At 41.2% G+C, this 21,970-nt stretch overlaps 1 protein-coding gene across 2 annotated transcripts in view; it reads left to right on the top strand.

The window, feature by feature from the left end:
- The first annotated feature begins 5,865 nt into the window (after positions 1-5,865).
- Positions 5,866-21,970, top strand: part of rbpjb (recombination signal binding protein for immunoglobulin kappa J region b) — a 42,380-nt gene continuing 26,275 nt past the window's right edge. Inside the window, exon 1 of one of the 2 annotated variants that reach the window (XM_040141348.1) lies at positions 5,866-5,985. In XM_040141348.1, coding sequence (XP_039997282.1) covers positions 5,966-5,985 — 20 coding nt within the window. In that variant the 5' untranslated portion in view covers positions 5,866-5,965. Of the gene's footprint in view, positions 5,986-15,915; positions 15,946-21,970 lie in introns of those variants that run through there. The other variant, XM_040141349.1, reaches the window with a different exon arrangement.

The raw sequence follows: 21,970 nt of genomic DNA, 5'->3' as shown, positions 1-21,970 counted from the left end.
AATTCCTCATAGACTAACTAAACTATTGGGGTTTACCCTGTATTTTAGGACACTGTTTTAAAGATAGAGCTTGTTTGTTTGGTCTATTTAGAAAGTTAGATGAGGAAATCAATATCATTCTCATGTCTCTGTGTTATATACAGACCTACGGATGGGATGTGGTTAGCTTATCTTAGCATAAAGGCTGGAAGCAGAAGGAAACAGCTGGCGCAGCTTTGTCTAAAAAAAAAAAAATAGCATAACACTTTTCCACATAAAACTTTAAAGCTCATAAATTAATTAATTAACTAACAGCAGCTAATATGGTCACCGTCATTGAGCACAGGTTTTTATATGGGTGTCCGTATATGCCTGCTGGTATCAAATCTGGCAATCTCCCTGTGACAACAAGAGTCCGTAAAGCTCCGTACTGCACGCAGCTGTTTGCCAAGAAATACTTACACCACGTAACTCCCAATAAGACGCCAGAATTAATGGATTATCAAATGAGATCATGTGTAAATCACTACAATTTAGATGTAAATTTTGAAGTGAGCCAAGCCAGCTGCTTCCAATCTTTATGCTAAGCTAGGCTAACCATGTCCCCCACTCCATACACAAAGGAACAAGCCTATATTTTGGGAAATATTTACTTCCTTGCGGAGAGTTAAATGAGAAGAAGGATACTATTTTCATGATGAAATATAAAACTACAGTGTGCAGGAGGTTTTCTTAGCTTAGCATAAAGACTTGAAACACTGGGAAAAAGCTAGCTAGTCTCTGCTGGTTTCCTGGCACAAAAAAGTGATAACAAGACTCCTGGAAGTTACAGCACCCGGCCTAGAAATAGTCCAGCATGTAACCCCTTGTACAACCACAACATGCCATTTTTATACTTCAGTTTTTGTATGGATTGACCCCCTGAGATACAATGTGTTAAGTACAAATTAATTAGGGAGGTGCTGGATGGCGGATATTGTTACCGTTGGACAGAACCGGGCTATCTTTTTCGCCCTGTTTCCAGACTTTGTGCTAAACTAAGCAAACTGGAACAATCCCATAAAATGGGAACAACTGCGCTATCGGCACCTATGCTAATAAAGCCTTAAGATTTTCTTATGCCTGAAATATACCTCACGAGGGTAAATTGATTTAAGTACTTGTACAGTACAACTGAAAGAAATGTCACTAAGTCAAGTCAAGTTATTGAAGTATAAAAACTTACAGTTATGTCTTTGCTTAATAAGTATGATGGTTATGCAATTAGTAAATGCAATCTTCTTCAGTAAAATATTATTATACAATGTATTTCATATACAGCAAGTCAAAATATATGGTTGGATACCCTCAAATGTGGTATTTCACTTCATTTAATCCCACTGATGTATTTCAATTCCAAAAATTCCCCTCAGACAATATCATGTTTTTCAGGGGACAATTTCCAAGCATAAATACAGGCATCGGGCTGCTTTCATACTCTCCTTAACATAATGCGTTCAACATATTTTCAGAGCTCATGATCAACTCTGCTTTTTTAATCAAAGTAAAATACCCTGGGGCAAACGCTGATTTAAAAAGATGGCGACAAGAAACAGAGCCAAGTCCACCCAGACGGGGACTCATATAACTTTTTATGAAAAGGCTTCCCTCAAGTGAAAAGGAGAAAGAGATCTTCTGTGTGCAGGCCTCAGCAGAACAATTCAAAAAGTGCTATGTTTGTAGAGCTGACACACATCGGGTTATTTCGGTATCTATCTGTGCTTGGTTTTTCTGCTGATAACCATCTCAGTAATTAATTTATGGGTCCTTGTGATTGTGTCATCCTTGTGAAAGCCCATAATCTAGCTCGATACAATAACATTATAAATTGGTGGTGTTATCACTTATCAGACAAAGTGAGAAAAGATCATAAGTGCTTTCACTAAACCATGAATTGCCGGATTTTGTTTCTAAAGGTAGATGCTACAAGGCCACTCTGGTGTAAGTTAATCATATCCTATTCCTTATTTTCCAATGTCATACACAGGCTATGTTAGAGCTGCCAAATAGCGTGCCTGTGCAGCTCTCACCCCACATACATTTGGCAGCTTGAACTCACTGTGAACCATACAGGACCGGGAAAGGGGAAACATTTCTTTCCTCATAACTCCGATTTGCCTCTGTCTCAAAAGACTCAGCTTGCAAAACAGACAGTTCCCTTGACTGTCTGCAAACTTATCACCCTGTCATTGTTTTTTTTTTGTTTTTTTTTTTAAGTCAAAGCACTCATGCTCTGTGATGTCTTTGGGACCTAATCGTAATGACAGTCATCTGATAAAAGTGGGCGGCTTTGAACAGAGGGTGAGAGGGGAGTAAAGGTGTGCCCCTCCCTGACTCATTGTCCTTTCCATTTGTCAAACTGTCTGCACTCATCCTCCTCTGCGTTTTCCCATGTGGACGGACAGAAAGACAGATGTACATAACAGACGGATGGCCTGACAGGGTCACCCTTCCCTCTACTTTGAACTCAGACTCACACAAATCAGAGATGATTAATTCGTGACTTTTAGTCTTGTGATGTTCACTGAGGGAATATGATATTATCAAGTGGCTCTGACTGCTGATTAGCTTGAAAAGTTAAGTTTCTTTACTGCTGTAAATGTATAAGGTGCCAAATTTGGGTTTCCTGTCACAGTCTGGCACCCAGCCCTTTCTTCATGTCCACATTTACCAGTTTGTCTGTCTACTCACCAGTCTAACATTTGACAGTGTCTCTCAACCCACCTTTCTCTGTCTGTCACTGGTTTTCATTCTGACTGTGCTTCAGCATGTCTGCTCTTATTTCAGGGAAGTTTCACCAGCCTCTGGCTGTATCAAATGACTTTGTGTCAAAGAGCTCCTAATCATGAAACTCTTACTGCACTTCCTTAATTGGCTCACTTTCTCCCTTGTTCTGTTTTCACTCCTCAAATCTGAAGATAAAACATAATTTCCCCCCTTTATTTTTATAATAAGTGCTAGTAGGGTTTCAGCTTAGCGGGATAAACTGGATGTGAAAACTGCCTGGACCACAGAACAAAACTTGTTAATTTCACAATTTCAGCTTAGCGCTCAAAAGATAGGAATTATGAGAATTTGCGGTCGATCTCTGCATCATTCAATGACCCCGTAACGTTTTTACAAATGGACACTGGTTGCCTGACAGACAATACATTCAACCAATTGAAATGCATGTAATTAACAGTATGTAGGTCAAATCTGCAAAGAGATAACACAGATGGGAAGATCTACTGGTGAGTGGTGTTTCCACATGGGGACAAGGATCTTTCTTTCTATCTCAATCTTTCTTTCCTTCTGAGCTACGAGCTTAAGCAGTCAAGTGAGTGGATTTATAGACCTGAGGCTTATGGCTTAGTCATGATTGCTTGAATTTGCTCGGTCTCTATTAAAGTAAATGGCTTTTACTCCTAATAAGAGAGTGCAACATGGGGAAGATTGAGAATTTTAAAAAAAGACTTCTTCTTTTTTAAAAGGAGAAAAATCTGAAGCAAGGGGCAAAAAGAGACATGAAAATGGCCAAAAAAAGCCGCAAGGAAGCCTTAAATCATGTGTATGAGTGGCCTCTAACATGTTATGTGTTACAACAGCCAAAAAAGGTCAAAGTTCAAATCCTGCTGTTGTTAATTTGGTATTACACCTCCTCTAAATTTGAAAAAAAGTTAACATACCCTCAAAAAATCATATGTTAAAAGGATATGTTAAGTTGCTCCCATTTTCTGCAAAAAGTACTTGCACTTGTGTAGTTTCTCCTTTTTTTTCCTTTACTGTGTTCAGCTGTAAAACATTTGAGGAAACCTTATGCTTCCCCATTCAACTCAGAGTGTAACTGGAGGTTCTCTGCTGACTATAAAAAAGAAAGGGAAAGGAAAAATGGTTGAGGGCAGAATGAGGTCCTCGTCTCTCTGTCTTCATAGTGCGGGCTGTTGGCCAGACACACTCTCATGCAAAACCTCATCCCTGCAACTCTTTTCTCTCCCCTTTTTTTCTTCTTCTGTCTGTCTGGCAGAGCAGTGGACAGTAAAAATACATTGTGCATCTGAAAAATATAAAATGTGTAGATATATACAATGTGCACTGGAAGAGATCACATCTGCTAGTTTCTACAATTAAACTATTTGGTGTAGTTGTGCTATGACACTAAATGGCCATCTGTTATGGACAGAGGCAGGCGAAAATAATATAATTTGTTCTTGATTCGTACTTCTAGAAGCAAACTGAACAGTTTTGTATTTTGGAAAATAGACTTGTTTACTTTCTTGTTGAGAATTAGATGAGAAGATTGATACCACTCTCATGTCTGTACGGTAAATATGAAGCTGGAGCCAGCAGCAAGCTAGCTTAGCTTAGCACAAACACTGGAAACAGGTGGAAATGTTTAGCATGTCTTTGTCCATAGGTAACAAAACAAAAGCTTACTAATAAGTATATTCTTTTGTGTTTCTTTAATCCATACAAAAACCGAAATGTAAAAATGACAATTTGCCATTCCTGGATTCATATCACAAGAAGTATCAGCAAGAAAGTGAATAAGCATAATTCCCAAAATGTTAAACTATTCAGGCCATATATGTCATGAATAAATGAAGCTTGTAGTTTAAAATATTCAATGCATTTAAATGTGAAAAGTTTGCTATTTGTTTTATATTTTTCTTTTTTTATTCAGCCACTTTTTTCCATACAAAACAGCTACAAGCAGATCACACACATCTAACAAATGAGAGCACTGACTTGCCATCCGTGTGGTCTCAGAAGCTTTCACTTTCTCTTTGAAGCTGAAAAAATCTCCCACTATACGTCACTTGTCAGGTGAACAAAGGTGCCAAACAGATTTAAATGAAGGCTGTAGAAGACTACTACACACAAGGGGAGGGAGACCTACATGAAGGTTTACGGCTCTCTGACCCCTCCCAGATAAACAAGAATGACCTGACCTGTTTGTAGTGGGGGTAATATAGCACACAAACTTTTGAGAGATGCAACTTGGTTGGGGATAAAACAGGGGCGAACAGACGCAAACAGTAAGGTTAATAAAGCCCAGGCCACTTTTCCAAGCATGATTATTCTAAATAATAGCCTCCCTTGTACTTCGGCCGAAGTTTGGGCTGTGAGGAGGGTGGTCATGGGACTCCCCAGTGTGATGGCAATACACTAATCTGCCCTGTATGGCCCATTCACATGTGGTCACACCATTGTTTCCACATTCTAAACAGGAACTGCAATGTTACCCGAGGGAATTGTAAATTTAGTGTGCAGAAAGCCTTCCTCCCCAAATTAAAGTCAGCGCCTCTCCCGCTTTTTTTATCTGTATACTATTTGGAAGTACGCTAAAATAAAAGTTATTTCTGCTGTATTCACACGCAGCCGGCAATGCTGACTACTGCAGAGGCGCCAAGGGGAGACAGGATGCATACCATAAAATATATGTGAGCCTGGGAAAACCGAGGATTTCCCGGCCACTAGCGGTTTTCCCCCAAACTAATCGGTGCTGTAATTTATTACCTGGTAAACACGTGGGAATAGTATTTCAGCGGATCAAGATAAACAACTACTCCACTTGACGCATATCTCGCGATAGGGGACGATCCCTCTGTGCTCGCCTATTGTGAGAGTTTTCCAACCCTCGCGTGATCTTCGAAGTTTCCCACGCCTGTTGTTGTGGCGTCTACCCTTTTCGCTCTCTCTCTCTCTCTCTCTCCCTCCCTCTCCCTCTCTCTCTCTCTCCCTCTCTCTCTCTCTCTCTCTCTCTCTCTCTCCCTCTCTCTCTCTCTGTTGCTGCTGCTGCTACCCGCCGCCTCCCCTTTTTCTCTGTCTTCCTCACCCACCCCCTTTCTCTCCGTCTCCCTCGTCCCTACACCTCCAGTCTGCTTCTGTTGTCTCGGCGGATTGTTGGGCTGTGGGAGAGAAAGGATATCGCGAGTATTGGAGTTTTGGTGAGAGTTTGTGGAAGATGGCGCCTGTTGTGACAGGGTGAGTCTGAGATTCGGGGCTGGCAGAGGGGAACGGAGTTGAAGAGAATACAAGTTATTACCATGAAATAGCGTAATTTTAGTCCGTTTGCTGTAGCCTGGGCACACTGCTGTGGTTTGGCTTCTGGTCTAGTCACTAGGAGTCGTTTCTTTGTCTCAGTGTGTTTGCGTGCGAGTATTTTTTTTCTTTGCCCAGTTAACGTTACTTGCCTGAGCTGACTGTTGCTGCAGTGTTTGGCGAGCTAGCCCCTGCTAAGCGATACTTCACCCTCGGTGGTCTTTTTTTCCCAGACAACGGCGAGCTGTTAGCTAGCAGGCTAGCCAGCGAGCTAAACACAATCAACCGAGGCGTGTTTTCGAAAACAATGTAATGTTGATATGCCGTCTCTCTTTTTCCCGACTGCCTTGCGCTGAAAGCACTCGTGTAATTCCTTGTCCTGCGTTTGTTTTCGAAACGTGCTCACCAGTTAGCCGGGCAGCACGTTTGCGAATTGGATTCACGACTTAACACAGTTAGCTGTCCGATAATGGACGTCAGCTAGTGATATCTGACTGAAACACGTTGCTGCATTGTGAGCAAGGCATCCTTTCTGTCAGTGTTTTTAAAATGTTGACTGCATTTGCTGACGCCGTGAGACAGTTCTCGCTTTACACTGCGTGCTGGCTGTAAATTCTTAGGCTTAGAGCTGCCACACACAGTGAAAAGCGTGTACTTAAATAACTGCAGCTCCACAAGTAACGTTAGACCACTATGTTGTAAATAGTATTTACTACTTAGACAGCGATCTGCCTCAGGACTCTGTAAACAAATGGCTAATGAAAAGCCCATCCTAACACTGACCATCCATAGATGTGGAGTGCATCTAAGGACAAAATTGACAATAAACACCCACAGCGATTTGTGCTTAACCCTATCATCACTAAAAGATGATCCAGATCTTTTAAGTTTGCCTACGGCATTGATTTAGTTTAGTTCCGCGTAATGTCTGACTTTTGAAGCTCCCAAGAACTTGAAGTTATCTTCCCCGATGGTCTCTAAATATCAGATAACCAGCTGTTTCCATAGCAAGACTTGAAACACTCACATTTTATCTCAGGATTGTTACATTTTCTCAGTTCAAAAGACTTCATTGTAGTCAGTGCATGTACAGTAACTGCCTCTAGATAATACATTTGTAATAAGTACGTTAGCCAGGGCTTTTAATTGGAAAATAGTCTTTGTAAACATTTTCTAATTGACCTTTGAAGTGATAGTTAGAGAATGTCAAGGAAATGGCATCGTCTTAAAGTAGAATAGAGCAGTGCTGCTTTGTTTCATTACTCATGGCATCAGTAATGTGACCATATTATTCAACATAAATAATCTATACCCTGGGTCCAGCGTTGTGTTCAAGTGAGCTGATTGTCTTTTCTGCTTTGGTCAGTCATTGGAGTAAACCTTGATCAAAATTATTTGCCTACACATGAGCTAGACACAAACCTATTTTTTGCAGTGTCCAGGCAATAATCCCCACAGACAGCTCAGTGGGTGACAGACATTTGCTGGGCTTGTTGGAGGTGTGTGTGGTGGTAGGAGAAGGGGAGGTGGATTGGGGGGCGGTTTACTGTGCATATTCATTTGGGGCTTTCCAGCAGACCTGAACTGATTTCAGTTGGGGGAGGAGGCAGAGGGAGGGAGGGAGGGATGGAGCAAGCAAGAGGGCAGGCGGGTCAGGTCTGGGTGGCTGGCCACCTGTCCAGATGATATCTCCAGATTCATGTGTGTTTGGCTGTGTGTGTTTTTTGCGAGTGGGGAAGAGGGAGTGGGGGTCAGTGTGTGAGAGGAAGATGGGGCGGGTGCGTGCTTGGGCGAGAGAGGTTTAACAGAAAATTAAAGTGCCAGAAGGGGTCTTTTTCAGCTGATGTCAGGTCATGTTCACAATAACGGTTGGAGGCATCAGAGAGGCTGACCACAGCCCCATACCCCAATGTACTGTTTGAATGGTTCTGGCTTTACACAGAGGGGGGGGCTCCATAACCACAGGCGTGTTAATGGTATTATGACTCTTTTCTAACAGTATAAGAAAAAAGCTGCAATTGTATGCCCTGTCCTTCCAATTGAAAGTTGTAGCTTATACTGACTTCACGGTCACAGTTGCTAATGTTGCAGGGTTCAGAATTTTTAGGGTTTTGTTGTAGTCTGCACTTGTGGTCTGTGCCGTTGTATTTTCTTTCTGCATAATTTTGGTTGCTGCTGGAAAGCTATTTATCAACAAACAGTAGAAGATCGTCCACAGAACATTATCCTCACTGTTGGTTTGAAACTGGAAGTGCAGGATTGCAGGTGGCACTAATTAATTTGACCATTCACAGTGAACTTTTGCTTTTATGAAGCACTGTAGGAGGCGCATAGAACATTTCATTCAGTGTGCAACTCTTGTAATTGCCAAGGTGCCAGAATTTTCATCATGGACTACGAAACAAATGACAGCTATGATACACTATCCAAAATCTGTATTTCAAGTATCAAGCTCTCAGTTCCTCTAGCCTTGAAAGATGGCTTTGAGTTTTTAGATTGCTGTTTCACGAACAAGAGTGGCTTTGGTCAGCTTCAGTTCATGTGTACAGTGGATTTCATAAATAAATAAATAAATAAATAAATAAATAAATAAAAACAAAAAAAAACAACAACTGGTCTTTGCTAAGGTTTTTTGCAACAAGTCAAGTACATCAGGTCATGTGAGTGAATATTCTTTTAAGCTAAACAAACATTACAGTATTACAAAAACTTTAAATGGTGAGCAGAACACTCTGTTATAGGACTAGGACTGCAACTAACAATTATTTTCCTTATTGATAAATCTCATGATGATTTTCTCCAGTATTGATTAATCCATTTGTCATATTCATACTCCTGTTTTCGACCAACTGACTTTCCAAAACCTAAAGATATTAAATTTAGGATGATATAAAACACAGAAAAGCAGAAAATTTAAGAAGCTGAGATAAGCAAATGTTCCAGGATTTTGACTGAAAAGTGTCAATGTATGATTAATTAATCATTAAAATATCTGTCAGTGTTATCAAGAGCTGAAACAATTATACTATCTAGTTGCTGTACTCCTGTGTATTTTTTGAATGCAGTCACAACATGTGTAATTGAAACCCCTATCATTTGCTGGAGTGCAAAAATCTCTCTCTTGGTATAGAATAATAATAACATTATAGGTTTCAACCAAAACAAAAATTGGCAAAAAAAAACAAACATCCAGATCGCTGTCCTACATTTAGGTGAGAGGCAAACAAAAAAAACTGGTGACAAAAAAACAACAAAAAAAAAGAAACAGTGTTGCTTTCGTAAGTTTTCCTCCTTGCTGCCAGAGAAACTGATTGTGATAGCTCAAAGAGCAGCACTGTTCACCTGGGATGATAAAAGCATGAATCACTTATTTCAACACTGCTCTGCCTTTGCTGTGCCCCTGAGGGACATGATTCCATTTAGCTCACCCCCCCTCCACCCCCCTGCCAAAAGTGGAAAAAAAAAAAAAGTAATGATAGAGTCTTTCAGGCCAAAAGCCAAGTGTCTTTTTGCTGGTGTATTGATACTGCTGGGCCTTTCTTTTGGATACAAACCTTGTGTTGTGTTCTTCTATTTGTTAGCATGTGTGTGTGGTTTGAGCTCTGCAGCCGTGTTGTTGCTGACCGAGTGTGTGTGTGTGTGTGTGTGTGTGTGTGTGTGTTTGTGTGTGGAGGAGAGTGATTGTAGCTAGATACAAAAAATTTGATCTGTGTGTGTGTCTGTGTGTGTGTGTCTGTGTGTGCGCGTCCTCGTGCACGCACGTGTGCAATCATTCCCCAGGGTCCTCTCCTCTTCCCTGCTTCCCTTTATGAAAGGAGAGGTTCAGAGAGAGCAGCAGATGTCGAAGCGCTGACCTTTGTGGTGGCAAAAGCTTAGGCTAGAGTTAAAAGACATGCCGATTTGCTCCACCCCCCCTACTCGGCCCTCAAAGCAGCCGCCCCATGTCTACCCACACACATACACACAATCTGCTGCCTTAGCTGCAGCACTGATGGATGGGTTAACGACGGAGATGATACAAGCTACCTGAGCTGTGTGTCACCTCGGGATCCTGCAGCCTCCAAAGCTGCCCTATATCCACTCAGAGCTGTGAAAATCTTCAAAGTGTGTGGCATGTGGGGGGTTACAAACTAGGGGGGAGCGGTACAGAAGTACGAGGCAAAGCACCAGAGCGAATGTGCCACTGCCAGACATCTTTAGGGGATTTATTCTCATTCGTACAGTAGCCTATTGTTTTGGAAGTTCATGCATAACCATTACTTCACATGATTGAAATATTCCCCGAAGGCCTATAGTTTCATTCAGGGTTCAGATTCAACTTGTTTGGTCGAGAGATGATGGGCCTCTTAAAGCAACACACGCCCTAGTTGACTCAGTGTCTTCCTTCTCTTGTTTCCCTATTCAGCCTGTTTGTGTCTATCTGTCTCAGGGGAACAACCACAGGAGACACCCAGGGGGATTTAAATGCACGTTTTTGCGTAATTTGGCTTGGATCAGCGCCAGCTTGGCACTCCTTATTCTTGGTCGTCTACCATGTTTCAAGTGTGCACAAACCAGTTATACCAACATCGTACGTCCCTGTACTTTTACTTCCCTCCTGCTTATTCATAGCAAGCAGCTCTCTTTCTTGATAATGCATTTGAGTGACCTTTTTCATGTAGACGAGAGGTTGGAGAGGGGGGGTGCATTACCTAATTTCTCCAAGCCTGGGGCTTGATAAGTTAGATGTCTCATACAACAGCCACGACAAGGGGCCATTTATTTACTTGTGCAAGGCTTGGAATGCGTTAGACTGAGATCATACTTTTTAAATCTTTGGCTCTTCCAAAAAATCTGCTGCTGTTTGCCTCGGAGAGGATGGGACGGAACATTCTGATGTAAATCTAAAGCCAGTGTGGTTTTTAAAACAGCCTTGGCGTCATGTTTGATAGAGCCCCAAGTCCTCTTGGTGTTGTTGTTGGCATTGGCTGCACTGCTTAGCTAAGACAGGCGAGCGGACGAGAGAGACAGAAAGCTAACAAGAGGCAAGAGCGACAGGCGGTGGAAGTACGTACCTCTCCGCTGACTCTTGTTTTGGAGCAGCTTGTTGTCTTTCTCGATTTCACACTCCTCTTCCAAGAGAATTTCCTCATTCTGAGTGTTCGCCTTTCCCTGCCCCGCTCCTTTGCTGTTTGTAGTGATTACAGCTTCACCAAGGGAATGGTGGTTTCTACTGTGTCAGCAGTTTTTGCCCCCGCTGTCCCTCCAAATTCAGGATGTTTCATTCAGAAAACATGAGCTGATTCCCCCCGCCTGACTCCTGTTTGCTTTCATTCAACTTCAGTGAGCAAATTCTTACCTACTTCCTATGTTGGAGCAGCTGAAATCAAGAGGAAAAAATATTAAACAGAACACTATTGACACTTGTGTGTTTGTTCCTCTCTCCCTTTTGTTTTTTGTTATGGGAAAATTTGTATTTTGAAGTTGTCTTTTAAATAGGAGACTCATGCCAGACCTTTGATATACTGCGTAAAACTAGAATATGCTGCTCTAAGCTTTCAGGAGAATCCACCAGAGAGCCACGCTTATGAGAAAAGCTTTATTTTCTTATTCTATTGGCCCAGATAATTGACTTGTTATTCTCAGCTGAGGTAGTGAGGGCTCAGAAGCATTGTTCAAGTGTCTTCTCCGACAACCATACTGGGCAGGTTCATCCACTCAGAGGAAGGTTACAAATATACACAGGATCTCCCGTGTTGGGAAAGCCCCTAACAATGCCACCCCCCACGGCTGTAAGCAACTGCCATTATTACTGTATTAGATAAGAAGGGAGTGACAGCCAGTAAGCCAGCAGTAACCCATACCTGAAAGAAATGTTGATGTAACCTTGGGACTGTTAGTGGCATCCTATAAACTCTGCTGATAACCACAGAGTAGTATCTCACTCCCATGTTCTTTAGGGAAATGGCTCATGACTCTGCTCTGCTGTTGATTGATCCTTGCGGGGCTTTGATGAACGTTTTTACAGCACTATCCTATTGACTTTGCTAGATATAAGCATATCAGTGGAGGTTAAGGAAAAAGATTCTTGGTTGTTGTTGGGACTTTGTCAAATTTATTTTTTATCGTGCTTTTTCTGTGTAATTTTTGTCTTTTCATGCAAGTAATTTGGCTTATTTCAGAGCTAAGTTGTATCATTATGCTCCAAACCTGCAGTGCATTTATCTTTCACAATTTTAAACCCAAATGCTGTGTATCAGCTCAAGATTCATCACCACTGGCATTTGCCCAGACTAGTGATGGCACCTCTGGGGACACATGCAGCTTGCACCCCCCTCTGCAAGAGAGAGAGAACAAGAAGGACACAAGAAGGAGTTATCAAGTGTCAGGAAGCTATTCAAGGAAAAGAACAGAGAGTGAAGTTGGGATTCCAGGAAAAGCAAATTGTTATCTCCAAATGTTTCTTTGCATTGTCTGGTTGTTTAACTAAGGCTGCCGGAGAGTTCCACTGAAGAATCCGCCTGGTGGCATTCCTGTGGCTGTTGACGTCAGGAGGTTTTTTGCCTTTGCTTAGAATCACAATGAAGTAATAGACGTGTGTCATTTTGTGGAACAGTCTATTGATTGTGGTTGAGCAAACAATGCTTTTTTTTTTCTTGAAGAGAGGGTTGTTCATGTTGTGGCTGATCGTCTTGCACTTGCGGCTGCAGTTTGATGTTCTCTACCGTTGCCATCGTTTTAGACACACTGCTGAAGAATGTACGTGAGGTTTCACATGAGCTCATGGAAGGAGCCTAACTTGCTTTTTAATATCTACTTGTTTATCCTAGAAATTCACCAGCAAAGTTTCTTTTATTTATCGCCCTTCTGGATTTATTAGAATCGGACCTCAAATATTCAAACCTCAACTCCAACCCGTCTAAGTGTCTGGTAGACAAATGAACCCGTCTTTGTTTTAATTTACCAGCATTCAACTAGTGCTCATTACTTACCATGCAGCATGAGAATCTGACATATTACACTTTATTTTATATTACAGCATGTTAGTTAGTTCAATTTGCTCCTCAGCTTTGTGTTTCATGGCAAATCAGTGCTTGTGTGGTTAAGATTTAGGGAAATAATCTCCTGTCTACCATCGTAAGGACGGAGTAGACTATTTCGGAAAGATGGGATGTTTTGAAGAGGAACAAGTAGCAGTAACAACAACCCCCTTTCCCCATCAGGACAACACTGAAACTAGACAGCAGTCTTGAGCTGCCAAAGTCACTGCTAAACTGCACAAGCACACTCAAGCGTGCTGCGGTCTCTGCATTTGGTTTGGTTTGTTGAGGATCATGTCACAGCATGTGGGCTAAAGGTCATCTCTCTCTCTCTCCTCTCTCTCTCTCTCCCTCTCTCTCTCTCTCTCGAATTCTATTTTTTTTTTTTTTTTCTTTCCCTTGATGCAGCACAGTCAGTCCTTTTGGGTGGTTTTGAGGCAAGGGCAGGGCAAGACAGTGGTTAGTTTGCCTGAGCTGACAGATGTCCAGAGAAACTGCGCTTAAGTTTCGACAGTCCAGTCTTACAAGAAAGACATGTACATTGGATAGATATGGTCACATGGCTGTGGAGCTCAAACAGTTAGCCGATGAGCAGAAATTTAATCAGCAACTATTTTGACAAGTCATTAATTGTTTATTTTTCAAAACAAAAAAACAAAATATTTGATTTATTTGTAGTTTCTCAAATGTGAGAATGTGCTGCCTGCATTTTCTTGGTATTACATTATAGTGAATTGAATATTTTGGGGTTTTTGTATTGTTGGATGGACAAAACAAGCTATTTGAAGACATCACCTTATGCTTTAAGATATTGTTTTCCATTATTATCAGACATTTTATAAACCAAATGCTTTTCTGTTATTGTAAACTGAAAATATTTGGGATTTCAGCTGTTGCTTAGATTCATTTTTTTTCACTGTTTGACATTTAATATACTAAACAGCTGATTGATCAATTGAGAAAAGATTCAGCAGTTTAATCAATAAGTGGTCATTAGGTGCAGCTGTACGACATTCGCCTTTAGAGTTGGTAATTACTTTGTTTTTTACACCCAGTCTTGTGCCGACATGAGAATTTCAATTACAGTTAGAATTTTCTTGGGAAAATATTCCAGTATGTATATCTGCAGTTAAAGTGTTACTGTACACATGAGTGTACATGAGTGAGATCAAGCCTGTGATATTTTGGTAATGTTTTAGCCACTCACCTGGCTATATTATGAGGGAAAGTTCCCACTTTTGTAAACAAAACAAAAAGTTATTAATTTATTCAGTATTAACTGACTTCATGCTGTAGAACATAAGATAAATGAGAATGAAACTCGATAAGAAGGCAACAGGGTGTTATAGGTAGTGTTAGATTTTTTCCACTAGCCTGTGTTGGTCCGCTTTAGCTTCTCAGCGCCAAACCTTGATGACATGTTTCCACTACAGCCTCACAGCAGAGAATAGCCTTGCCGAGCTGCTGTCCAGCTAGGTACCAGGGCTGACCATGGCCAACTGGTGTCAGTCTCCACCACTGTCCTCAGCGGCTAAACTGTGCTGGAGACTATAGAGAAATCTCTGTTTGTAAAGTCTCTGTGTTCAGCTCTCTGTAGTTTTGTAGCTTCTACCTGAGTCTCTGTGGTCCGGAGAGGACCACAGAGACTCAGGTAGAAGGAGGAGGAGAGAGTAATTTCACTCCTGCTTTCCTGTTTGTACTTTCAGATATCAGCCTTATTTTAGCATATATTGATCATTTTCAGCTGTATCAGAGCTAAACTAAACCTGTCCTTCTCTGGCTGCTTCACACGAAAAGCTTTTCAATGGAGAACTGGTAAACTGCTTTTATTGTGAATAAGTTGTAGGAAAGGCAATGTGTTTGTCGCCACATTAGCAGAGCTTCGTTAGCGGTACAGGTATAATACTTGAACTTGTTGTATGGTGCAGTGGAAAAGCACTGAGGCAGCACAGCTCGACTGATTGTGGCTCTTCATGGCATGGCTCGGTGTGACTACTACAGAATTAACAATTGAGGAGCTATAACTTGGTGGGTTTTTTTTGTTTTTTTGTCTTATTATTCAATTATTATTCAATTATTATTTATTATCAAAATAAATTCCAATTTGTTTTCTGACAACTAATCAATTAATCAACTGGTGGTTTTTAGCTCAGAGTCTTAATAATTAACTCACACTACGCATTTTAATTGCCCCTTTGCATGGCCAAAACATACTACTACTTTACTACTTTATCCCTGAAAAAAACCTTATGAACTTTTTTTTTAATTTCAAATGGGAGACAATGACAGTCGACACTTCAGAACTGCGTTTAAGCAGCAATCTATGTATATAGGTTGATACCCTAACCTTTGTGCTTATCAGCTCCTCTACTAAAACCACTACCTGCTCCGTCATTGAAGGCTGTTCTGCACAAGAGCACAAGCTTCAGTAGTGTTGCTCTGGTCGGTCTCGACTCCTTACAATCCTTTCCCCCTGGGTTCCCTCTCGTTCCGACATTGAGTCATCAGCTCAGCAGAGAGTGAGAAGGGGGTGAGGGGAGCAGGAAAGGGTGGTTCATTCAGGGTTCAAGGCTCCCTTGCCTGGTCCCCTCTCTTTCCTGACAGTTTCCCCAAGCACATGACCTGTCTCAACCCTAAACCCCAGCCGTTCTATGTGGGTCTTTGGCTACAGTCACACTTGTCACTTCACTGCAGTTTTTTGATCATGAATGACTAATTTGGTGAGATCACATTGCTACATGTCTTTGCACTTCGCCCTAAAAATTTTTGTTCTGCATCTCCTTCCTTTGTGTTTTTACATTACTACATTAATGTGAGTGAGCAGACTTGCGATCACTGTGCTGGTCAAGACTTGGAGGTTCAAGAGGTTTGCTGTTTCCGCCAGGTACTTTTGTTTGATTTGTCCTAAAACTAAATACAGTTTTGGTTGGATTTCGACCTGATTAATTATACTTACAATACAATATAAACTTCCTGACTTCTTTTTTGTGTGCTCAGACATGTTTTAACAGCACCCTCACTAGATAGGACAATAAAAATCACGTTGAATTTATCAAAGACTTATTAGCAAGATCTGTTCAGGGCTTTTGTTTTCTACACAGTAGCAACAATATTTATACTTTAGTATACTCTATACTGGATTAAAATTGGGTATCGAAAGAGGTTCGTTACTTGCTAAAGCTGTAGCTGAAGAAAGACAAATTTAAGTGGAAAATTTCATGCACACATGGACCACACAGTTGGGTTTTTTGGCTATATTTGGCGTCTGACTGTTTTAGAGAAAAGAGGATATTTTGCTGTCTGTTTTTATGAACTGCCTGAGGTGTGATAATGCGGTGCTGCACAGCTCCTGTTTCCTCTATCGTCTGTCTGCCTGAACAGAGAACAACAAGCCCACTCATGAATTTTCTCTGCCAAACCTCTTTATTCTTTACCAGTTTCCATTTTTTTTTTTTTTTTTTTTTCATTTACGAACCAGAGCTTGAACTCTATCAGACCTGGGTGAAGTGGGTAATACCATGCTCTTTACTGAATTTTTCGTTTTTTTTAAATTGAGGCACATCAGTTCAGGGATGACCTCTGTAGATCCACTGCAACTGGTAAGAAGTGTCAGACTATCTCGATTTAGGACAAATGTTATCTGAGGACTGAATGGAGCCAGGTGGCAGGCAGTATAGAGCAAATGGAGTCAGAGAGCTGCGGGATTCACAAAGGAGACTTCATTAATGATAGAGCAAGCATCGTGTGTGTGTGTGTGTGTGTGTGTGTGTGTGTGTGTGTGTGTGTGTGTGTGTGTGTGTGTGTGTCTGTGTCTGTGTGTGTGTGTGTGTGTGTGTGTACACGAACATGTGGTTCCATGTTGGCTCCACAGCACACAATGGAAATTTAATTTCTTCGTGTTCAGGACATATTATATGTGCGCAAGTAATAGAGTATGTACTTGCTCTGTATGTTTCAGCCTCTGTGGCAAATTAAGCTCGTTAATGTGTATAGTTGGTGTGCAAGTGAGTGTATGTCTAGATGTTTTATTGATTGTGTGCCAGGCCAAGATGAGTTTTAAAATGTCTGTCCAGAGAGCTCCATATGGAGCATTGATGTTGGAGAGTGCGGTCAAGAGGGAGAGAGATGGAGGGAAGGAAAATGAAAGGAGGGAGGGAGGGAGAGAGAGAGACAGGACGAGGAGGCCTTTTTTTTTGGCTTTTCTACCTCTGTCATTAAGCTCTCCCATGTCAAAGACAGATGGAGCTGGTGCCCTGTGTGTATGCCTGTGTATATGTGTATGCATGCACTTGCAAGTGCAGAAGGATGTGACCCGCCCAACTCTACACACAAACACACACACACACACACACCATTGAGCCCTGCCCTTGATTCTGCCCCCAGTGGGGCATCTCGGGGCAGCTACCAGACCTCTGCCATCTGCAGTCAGTCAGCCTTGAGGGTAGGAAAGCTCATCAAAAGTCAGTTAACTTAGTCAACTTTCTCTCTTTTCCTGCTTGTATCTGCTCATGCAATATTAAACTTTTATTTCTAATAAAAGATAATTTTATGGCCTTTTATGATTCTGATCACATCATCCTTCATTCTTTTGTTTCATCTTGCCCTTTTCGCATTCCAATTTTTAGGCTGGCAGCCAGGGTGGATTAATGTGAGGAAAATGGTAGAAAGACGATTTAGGGGAAATGATCTTAATACACTCTTACAGTGACATGTGACTCATATTTGTTCCGTGGTTTGCCACGACAACCTCAAAACAGAGAAATCTGAATGTTTCGTCACATAAGGGAGTCAAGCAAGGTCAAGTCCACCAATAATATAGTTCCCAGTGCCAGTTTTTACACTGATGAGGTTAAAAACAAGTACAAATAACAGAAAAGTAGATAACCAAGGTACTAGTATTGCTTACTTTTGAAGCAAGAAAAACTCTGAAAACATATCAATAATAGTGTCCACTAAAGGCACATTCAATGATTGGGGCTGGATAATTAACTTCTTTCAGTTAATTTAGGTTGGAATCAATTTCTTTGGATCCGGAGCTACTACTATCATGTGTTTTCATCACATATAAATAAGATTTTCTTTTTAAAATATCCCTTTGACAAGCCCAAAGAGTATATTCATTAAGAAATTTAGCATTCACACATTGATCTTTAACTGATCCACCTTTTGACATCCATATCTTCTCTCTCTTTTGGACGGTTGTGGATGGCCAATAGCAACTTTGATAACAGGCAGGATTGTGAGAATTTTTGACTCTGCCCTCACAACCCGTTAACTGGCTCCTGCAATTGTTGGCATGCACGGTGGAAGATGCCAGGCCGAGGTGCTACAGAACAAGCCTCCGACTCAAGCCACATCTCTCGTTTTCTTGGTTGCTGTTGAGGAGACTTTCCTTCCACTCCTCTTCCCCTCTCTGTCCATTCCTCTTCTCCTATATCTTTTCCTCACTGCCCCTCTCGCCACCACCCCCACTTTGAAACACTTGTCCAAGGCTGACGAGTTTAGTGCCCAAACTTGGCTGCTTTCACTGCGACAGTTTTTTTTTCTCAGTGATTAAATATGTGCTTGAAAGATGTGTGCGTTATACCCATGCTGTAGGCCACACACAGCATGTTACAGTGCTGTTGAGGAAGTGAGTGTGTTTTAAAGGAAAAGGTTAATGTTTGTGCTTGGTGTGTGTTATAACTGTTTGTTATGGCTGTGACATCAGTATGCAGGTATTTTTCAATAGGCTGCCAGAGCTAATGTAGTCCGCGGGCTCGAATTTCCAAATTTCTCTCACCTAGCCTGAAGTCCTCTCCACACAAACACATTCACTTGCTTGGTGAGACATGTTATTTCCACCCATTTTTCTCTGTCTGGTCTTGAAAGTTTTGCAAACACGTCATACACAGGTAACTAACAAGGAGCACAATGTCTCAGTCTGAGCCTGTTTTTGTCTTTTGTATCATGCTGATTTTTGGCCTGGCTTCACTGAGTAAGGCTTGAGGGCATGTGTTGGTACTCTTTTTTTTAAAGGCTTTTTTAACAGGTTAGCCTGGCAACCGCCGCCCATAATTTCGCTTTACTTCTTGTGCTTGGCAAATATCGATAAGCTTGACGACAGACGTCTGTTTATGGCTATACAATAGATGGCAGTCGGTTTCCTCTTATTCTCACACGTCACCATGAACTTCTCATGCACCTGACTGGATGAACGCACCACTTGCTAGAATGCCATAAGTCTTTTTTTTTCACGAAAAGTATGGCTGCAACTAACGATAATTTGCATTATTGATTAATTTGCCAGTTAATATCACGATAATCATAATAATAATAATCATTTGGTCTATAAAACATAAGAAAAATATGAAAAATGTGGGGGGGCAAAGATAGTAGGGTCGAGAGGCTACACTGCAACTGTGACACAGAGAAAAAAGCTATAGTCATATCCTAGAATTTTTCAAATTTGTCATTTGTTGTTACATACCTACAAAGCCGCAGTCAATTATTAGGGAACATTGTTATTACAAAAAACCTTGAGCTGTTATGTGCTGCGTTTCTACTCATTTAATCTAGAGCACCTTTGGTTTAGCTTCATTAGTTTAGTGTTACAACCGCTGATGTTACAGTTGTAGACAAAATGCTCAACAAATGTTTAAAAGAGAGTAAATGAATTTTTGTTTTCAGCTATGGTTAGAGCAGGGTCCATATGCTTGGTGTCAGTGAGACGGCTCTTGGCTATGGAGGCCACTGGAAGCTGTGAGGGAGCATGGTGTTGATAATAAGGTGCACAGCCACTCCGAGGAGTTGTGTTATCTGTTATCAGCCCTCAGGCAGGGAAACCAGACACCTTTTTATAGGCCTAATCCTTCATCCCATTCCCCCTCTTTACCTCACGCTGCTGTTTGTGTGCACTTTCTTGGAGCTCTACTGTATGTGTGTATGTGTAAATGCAAAGCCATACGCACAGTCAGATATGTGGTCTCATATTCGCACAGAGCCTGTGTCAGAGTGCAGATGACCCACCATGGGTGACGGATGTGTGAAAAACAGTTGACGCTTACAGCTTTCTTGAGGTTATAAAAGTTTATTTTAAGCATCCTTCAAAAAAGAGATCTGCTTTGGATGGAACTTATGATGAAGAGATAATGACGATGAAGTGGCCTACTTTTTTTCTTTTAAATTTAAGTCAAAATGTGTTTTTGACACCAAATAAATGTCATTTCTTGAAGCACAGAGTTATATTATCTAAACCAGCAACCGTGCTTTTTATAGGCAGAGTTGGCAGGTGGATTACTGTGCATCTGCTTAAGGACCTAGTGATCATATAAATGATTTCTCCATCAAAAATAAATTATGGTGTAGTTGGTTACTGTTGCGGTGCTACTTTTGCCTTATTTTGAGCCTAACTCTAAGCCAGCTAGTTATTTTATTTTCTGACAGTCAGAAAATGTGGAAAAGGACTAGCCTCAGCCCTGTTTTTAAGGGCAAACCAATCTTTGCATGGTATTATAATCTGTTTCAGGCCACATTCACAAACACACTGGTGCATGAACGCACTGCCTGCTAGTTGACCCAAGGGGTCACCCGTAACCCTTGACCTTGAGCATATGAATGATGGCGTCTGGCGTCTGTGTGTTGTTTTTTTGGTCCCCTGGGAATCACCAGCTCTACAAAAGATAGATGTATGTCTGTGTGTCCATGTATGTTTGTCTATCTGCAATCTAGACATAACACGAAAGTGCTCCGCCAAAGGTGTTACATATTATCATTTCCAAATCGTCAGAGTTCAAGTTTGAATTGTGCGGCCAAAAAATTTTTGTAAGTGATCTCATTTTGGGGATCTTATGAAACAAAAGTTTCTAAAGTTGCATATTTCATAAGACTCCAGTGAGCTCTTAACTGTTTTTGTATTACTCTGCAGTGAAAATGTCAATTCTTGTATTCTTGTTAACTCAAAGTTATTGAGATTGCCATCTGTCTCTCAACAGCATTTCCTTTGATTGCTGAAATATTTTGTAATATAATGGATTACATTCCGCAAACAGGTCTACATTATTACCGACATCCATTGTGTTCATTAGAGTTCACATATTCTTGACCAACACAGAAAAGCCAAGTCACTGTACATCAGGAGCATGCACGTTAATTAGGTTTGACTGTGATCAGTCAGTCTCACCTCGAAGAACAATCATTTTAATCCACTTCACACATGTTTTACATTCATATAGCTAGTCTACGGCAACTGATATTGGAGTCAGAGAAGGGAGCTTCTGTGCCTTTTTTCTCCTCAACTTTGCCTCTAAAAATGGCAACGCAGCCTGCAGTTTCTATGCTGAAGTTGTTGGTGATGTTGGTCTCCATTCCTGTGAGGGGAGAAATTGTTTCCTCTCTCAGTTCCCATGAAAAGGAGTGGTTCTGGTAATGTTTTGTATAGTGTTTGGTATTTCATATAGTGTCTATGGAGAGATGAGTTCAGGGATTCGTGGTCCTCGGTCAGGATGTTGTGGTACTAACACACAGTGGCTTTCTCAGACTTTCCCAGCACTTCCTTTAAAAATGCAAAAACTGTGATAAGACCTGGCTTTTTTTCCCCCCCCTGTTTCTGGTGCTGGCAGTGTTTTGTTGTTGGTGAAGTAAGCATGAAGAAGTTTGTGGAATGGTCCATCAATCTATCTTTTAGTCATGCAGGGCAAATTTTAATTTCGCAATCTTTCAAAGCTATTCCCAGTGCTTCTCTTCACCGTAGTTATCGATCTCCGTCAGCATAAAATTTGAGCAAGTTTACCATGGTTTATGTAATATAGCACTGCAAGTACCGAGAATATACAGTACTTACTATTACAGTACTTCTATAGCTCTGTTACTTTTAGGGACACGCACATGAAGCAGTTTACTAACTGATGATCAAACAAAATATTGGCACT

Source organism: Xiphias gladius, chromosome 12 (genome assembly GCF_016859285.1).
Source record: "Xiphias gladius isolate SHS-SW01 ecotype Sanya breed wild chromosome 12, ASM1685928v1, whole genome shotgun sequence".
In the NCBI taxonomy this organism is placed as follows: domain Eukaryota; kingdom Metazoa; phylum Chordata; class Actinopteri; order Istiophoriformes; family Xiphiidae; genus Xiphias; species Xiphias gladius.
The sequence above is the reverse complement of the archived record's forward strand: the minus strand, read 5'-3'. Positions and strand labels throughout refer to the sequence as shown.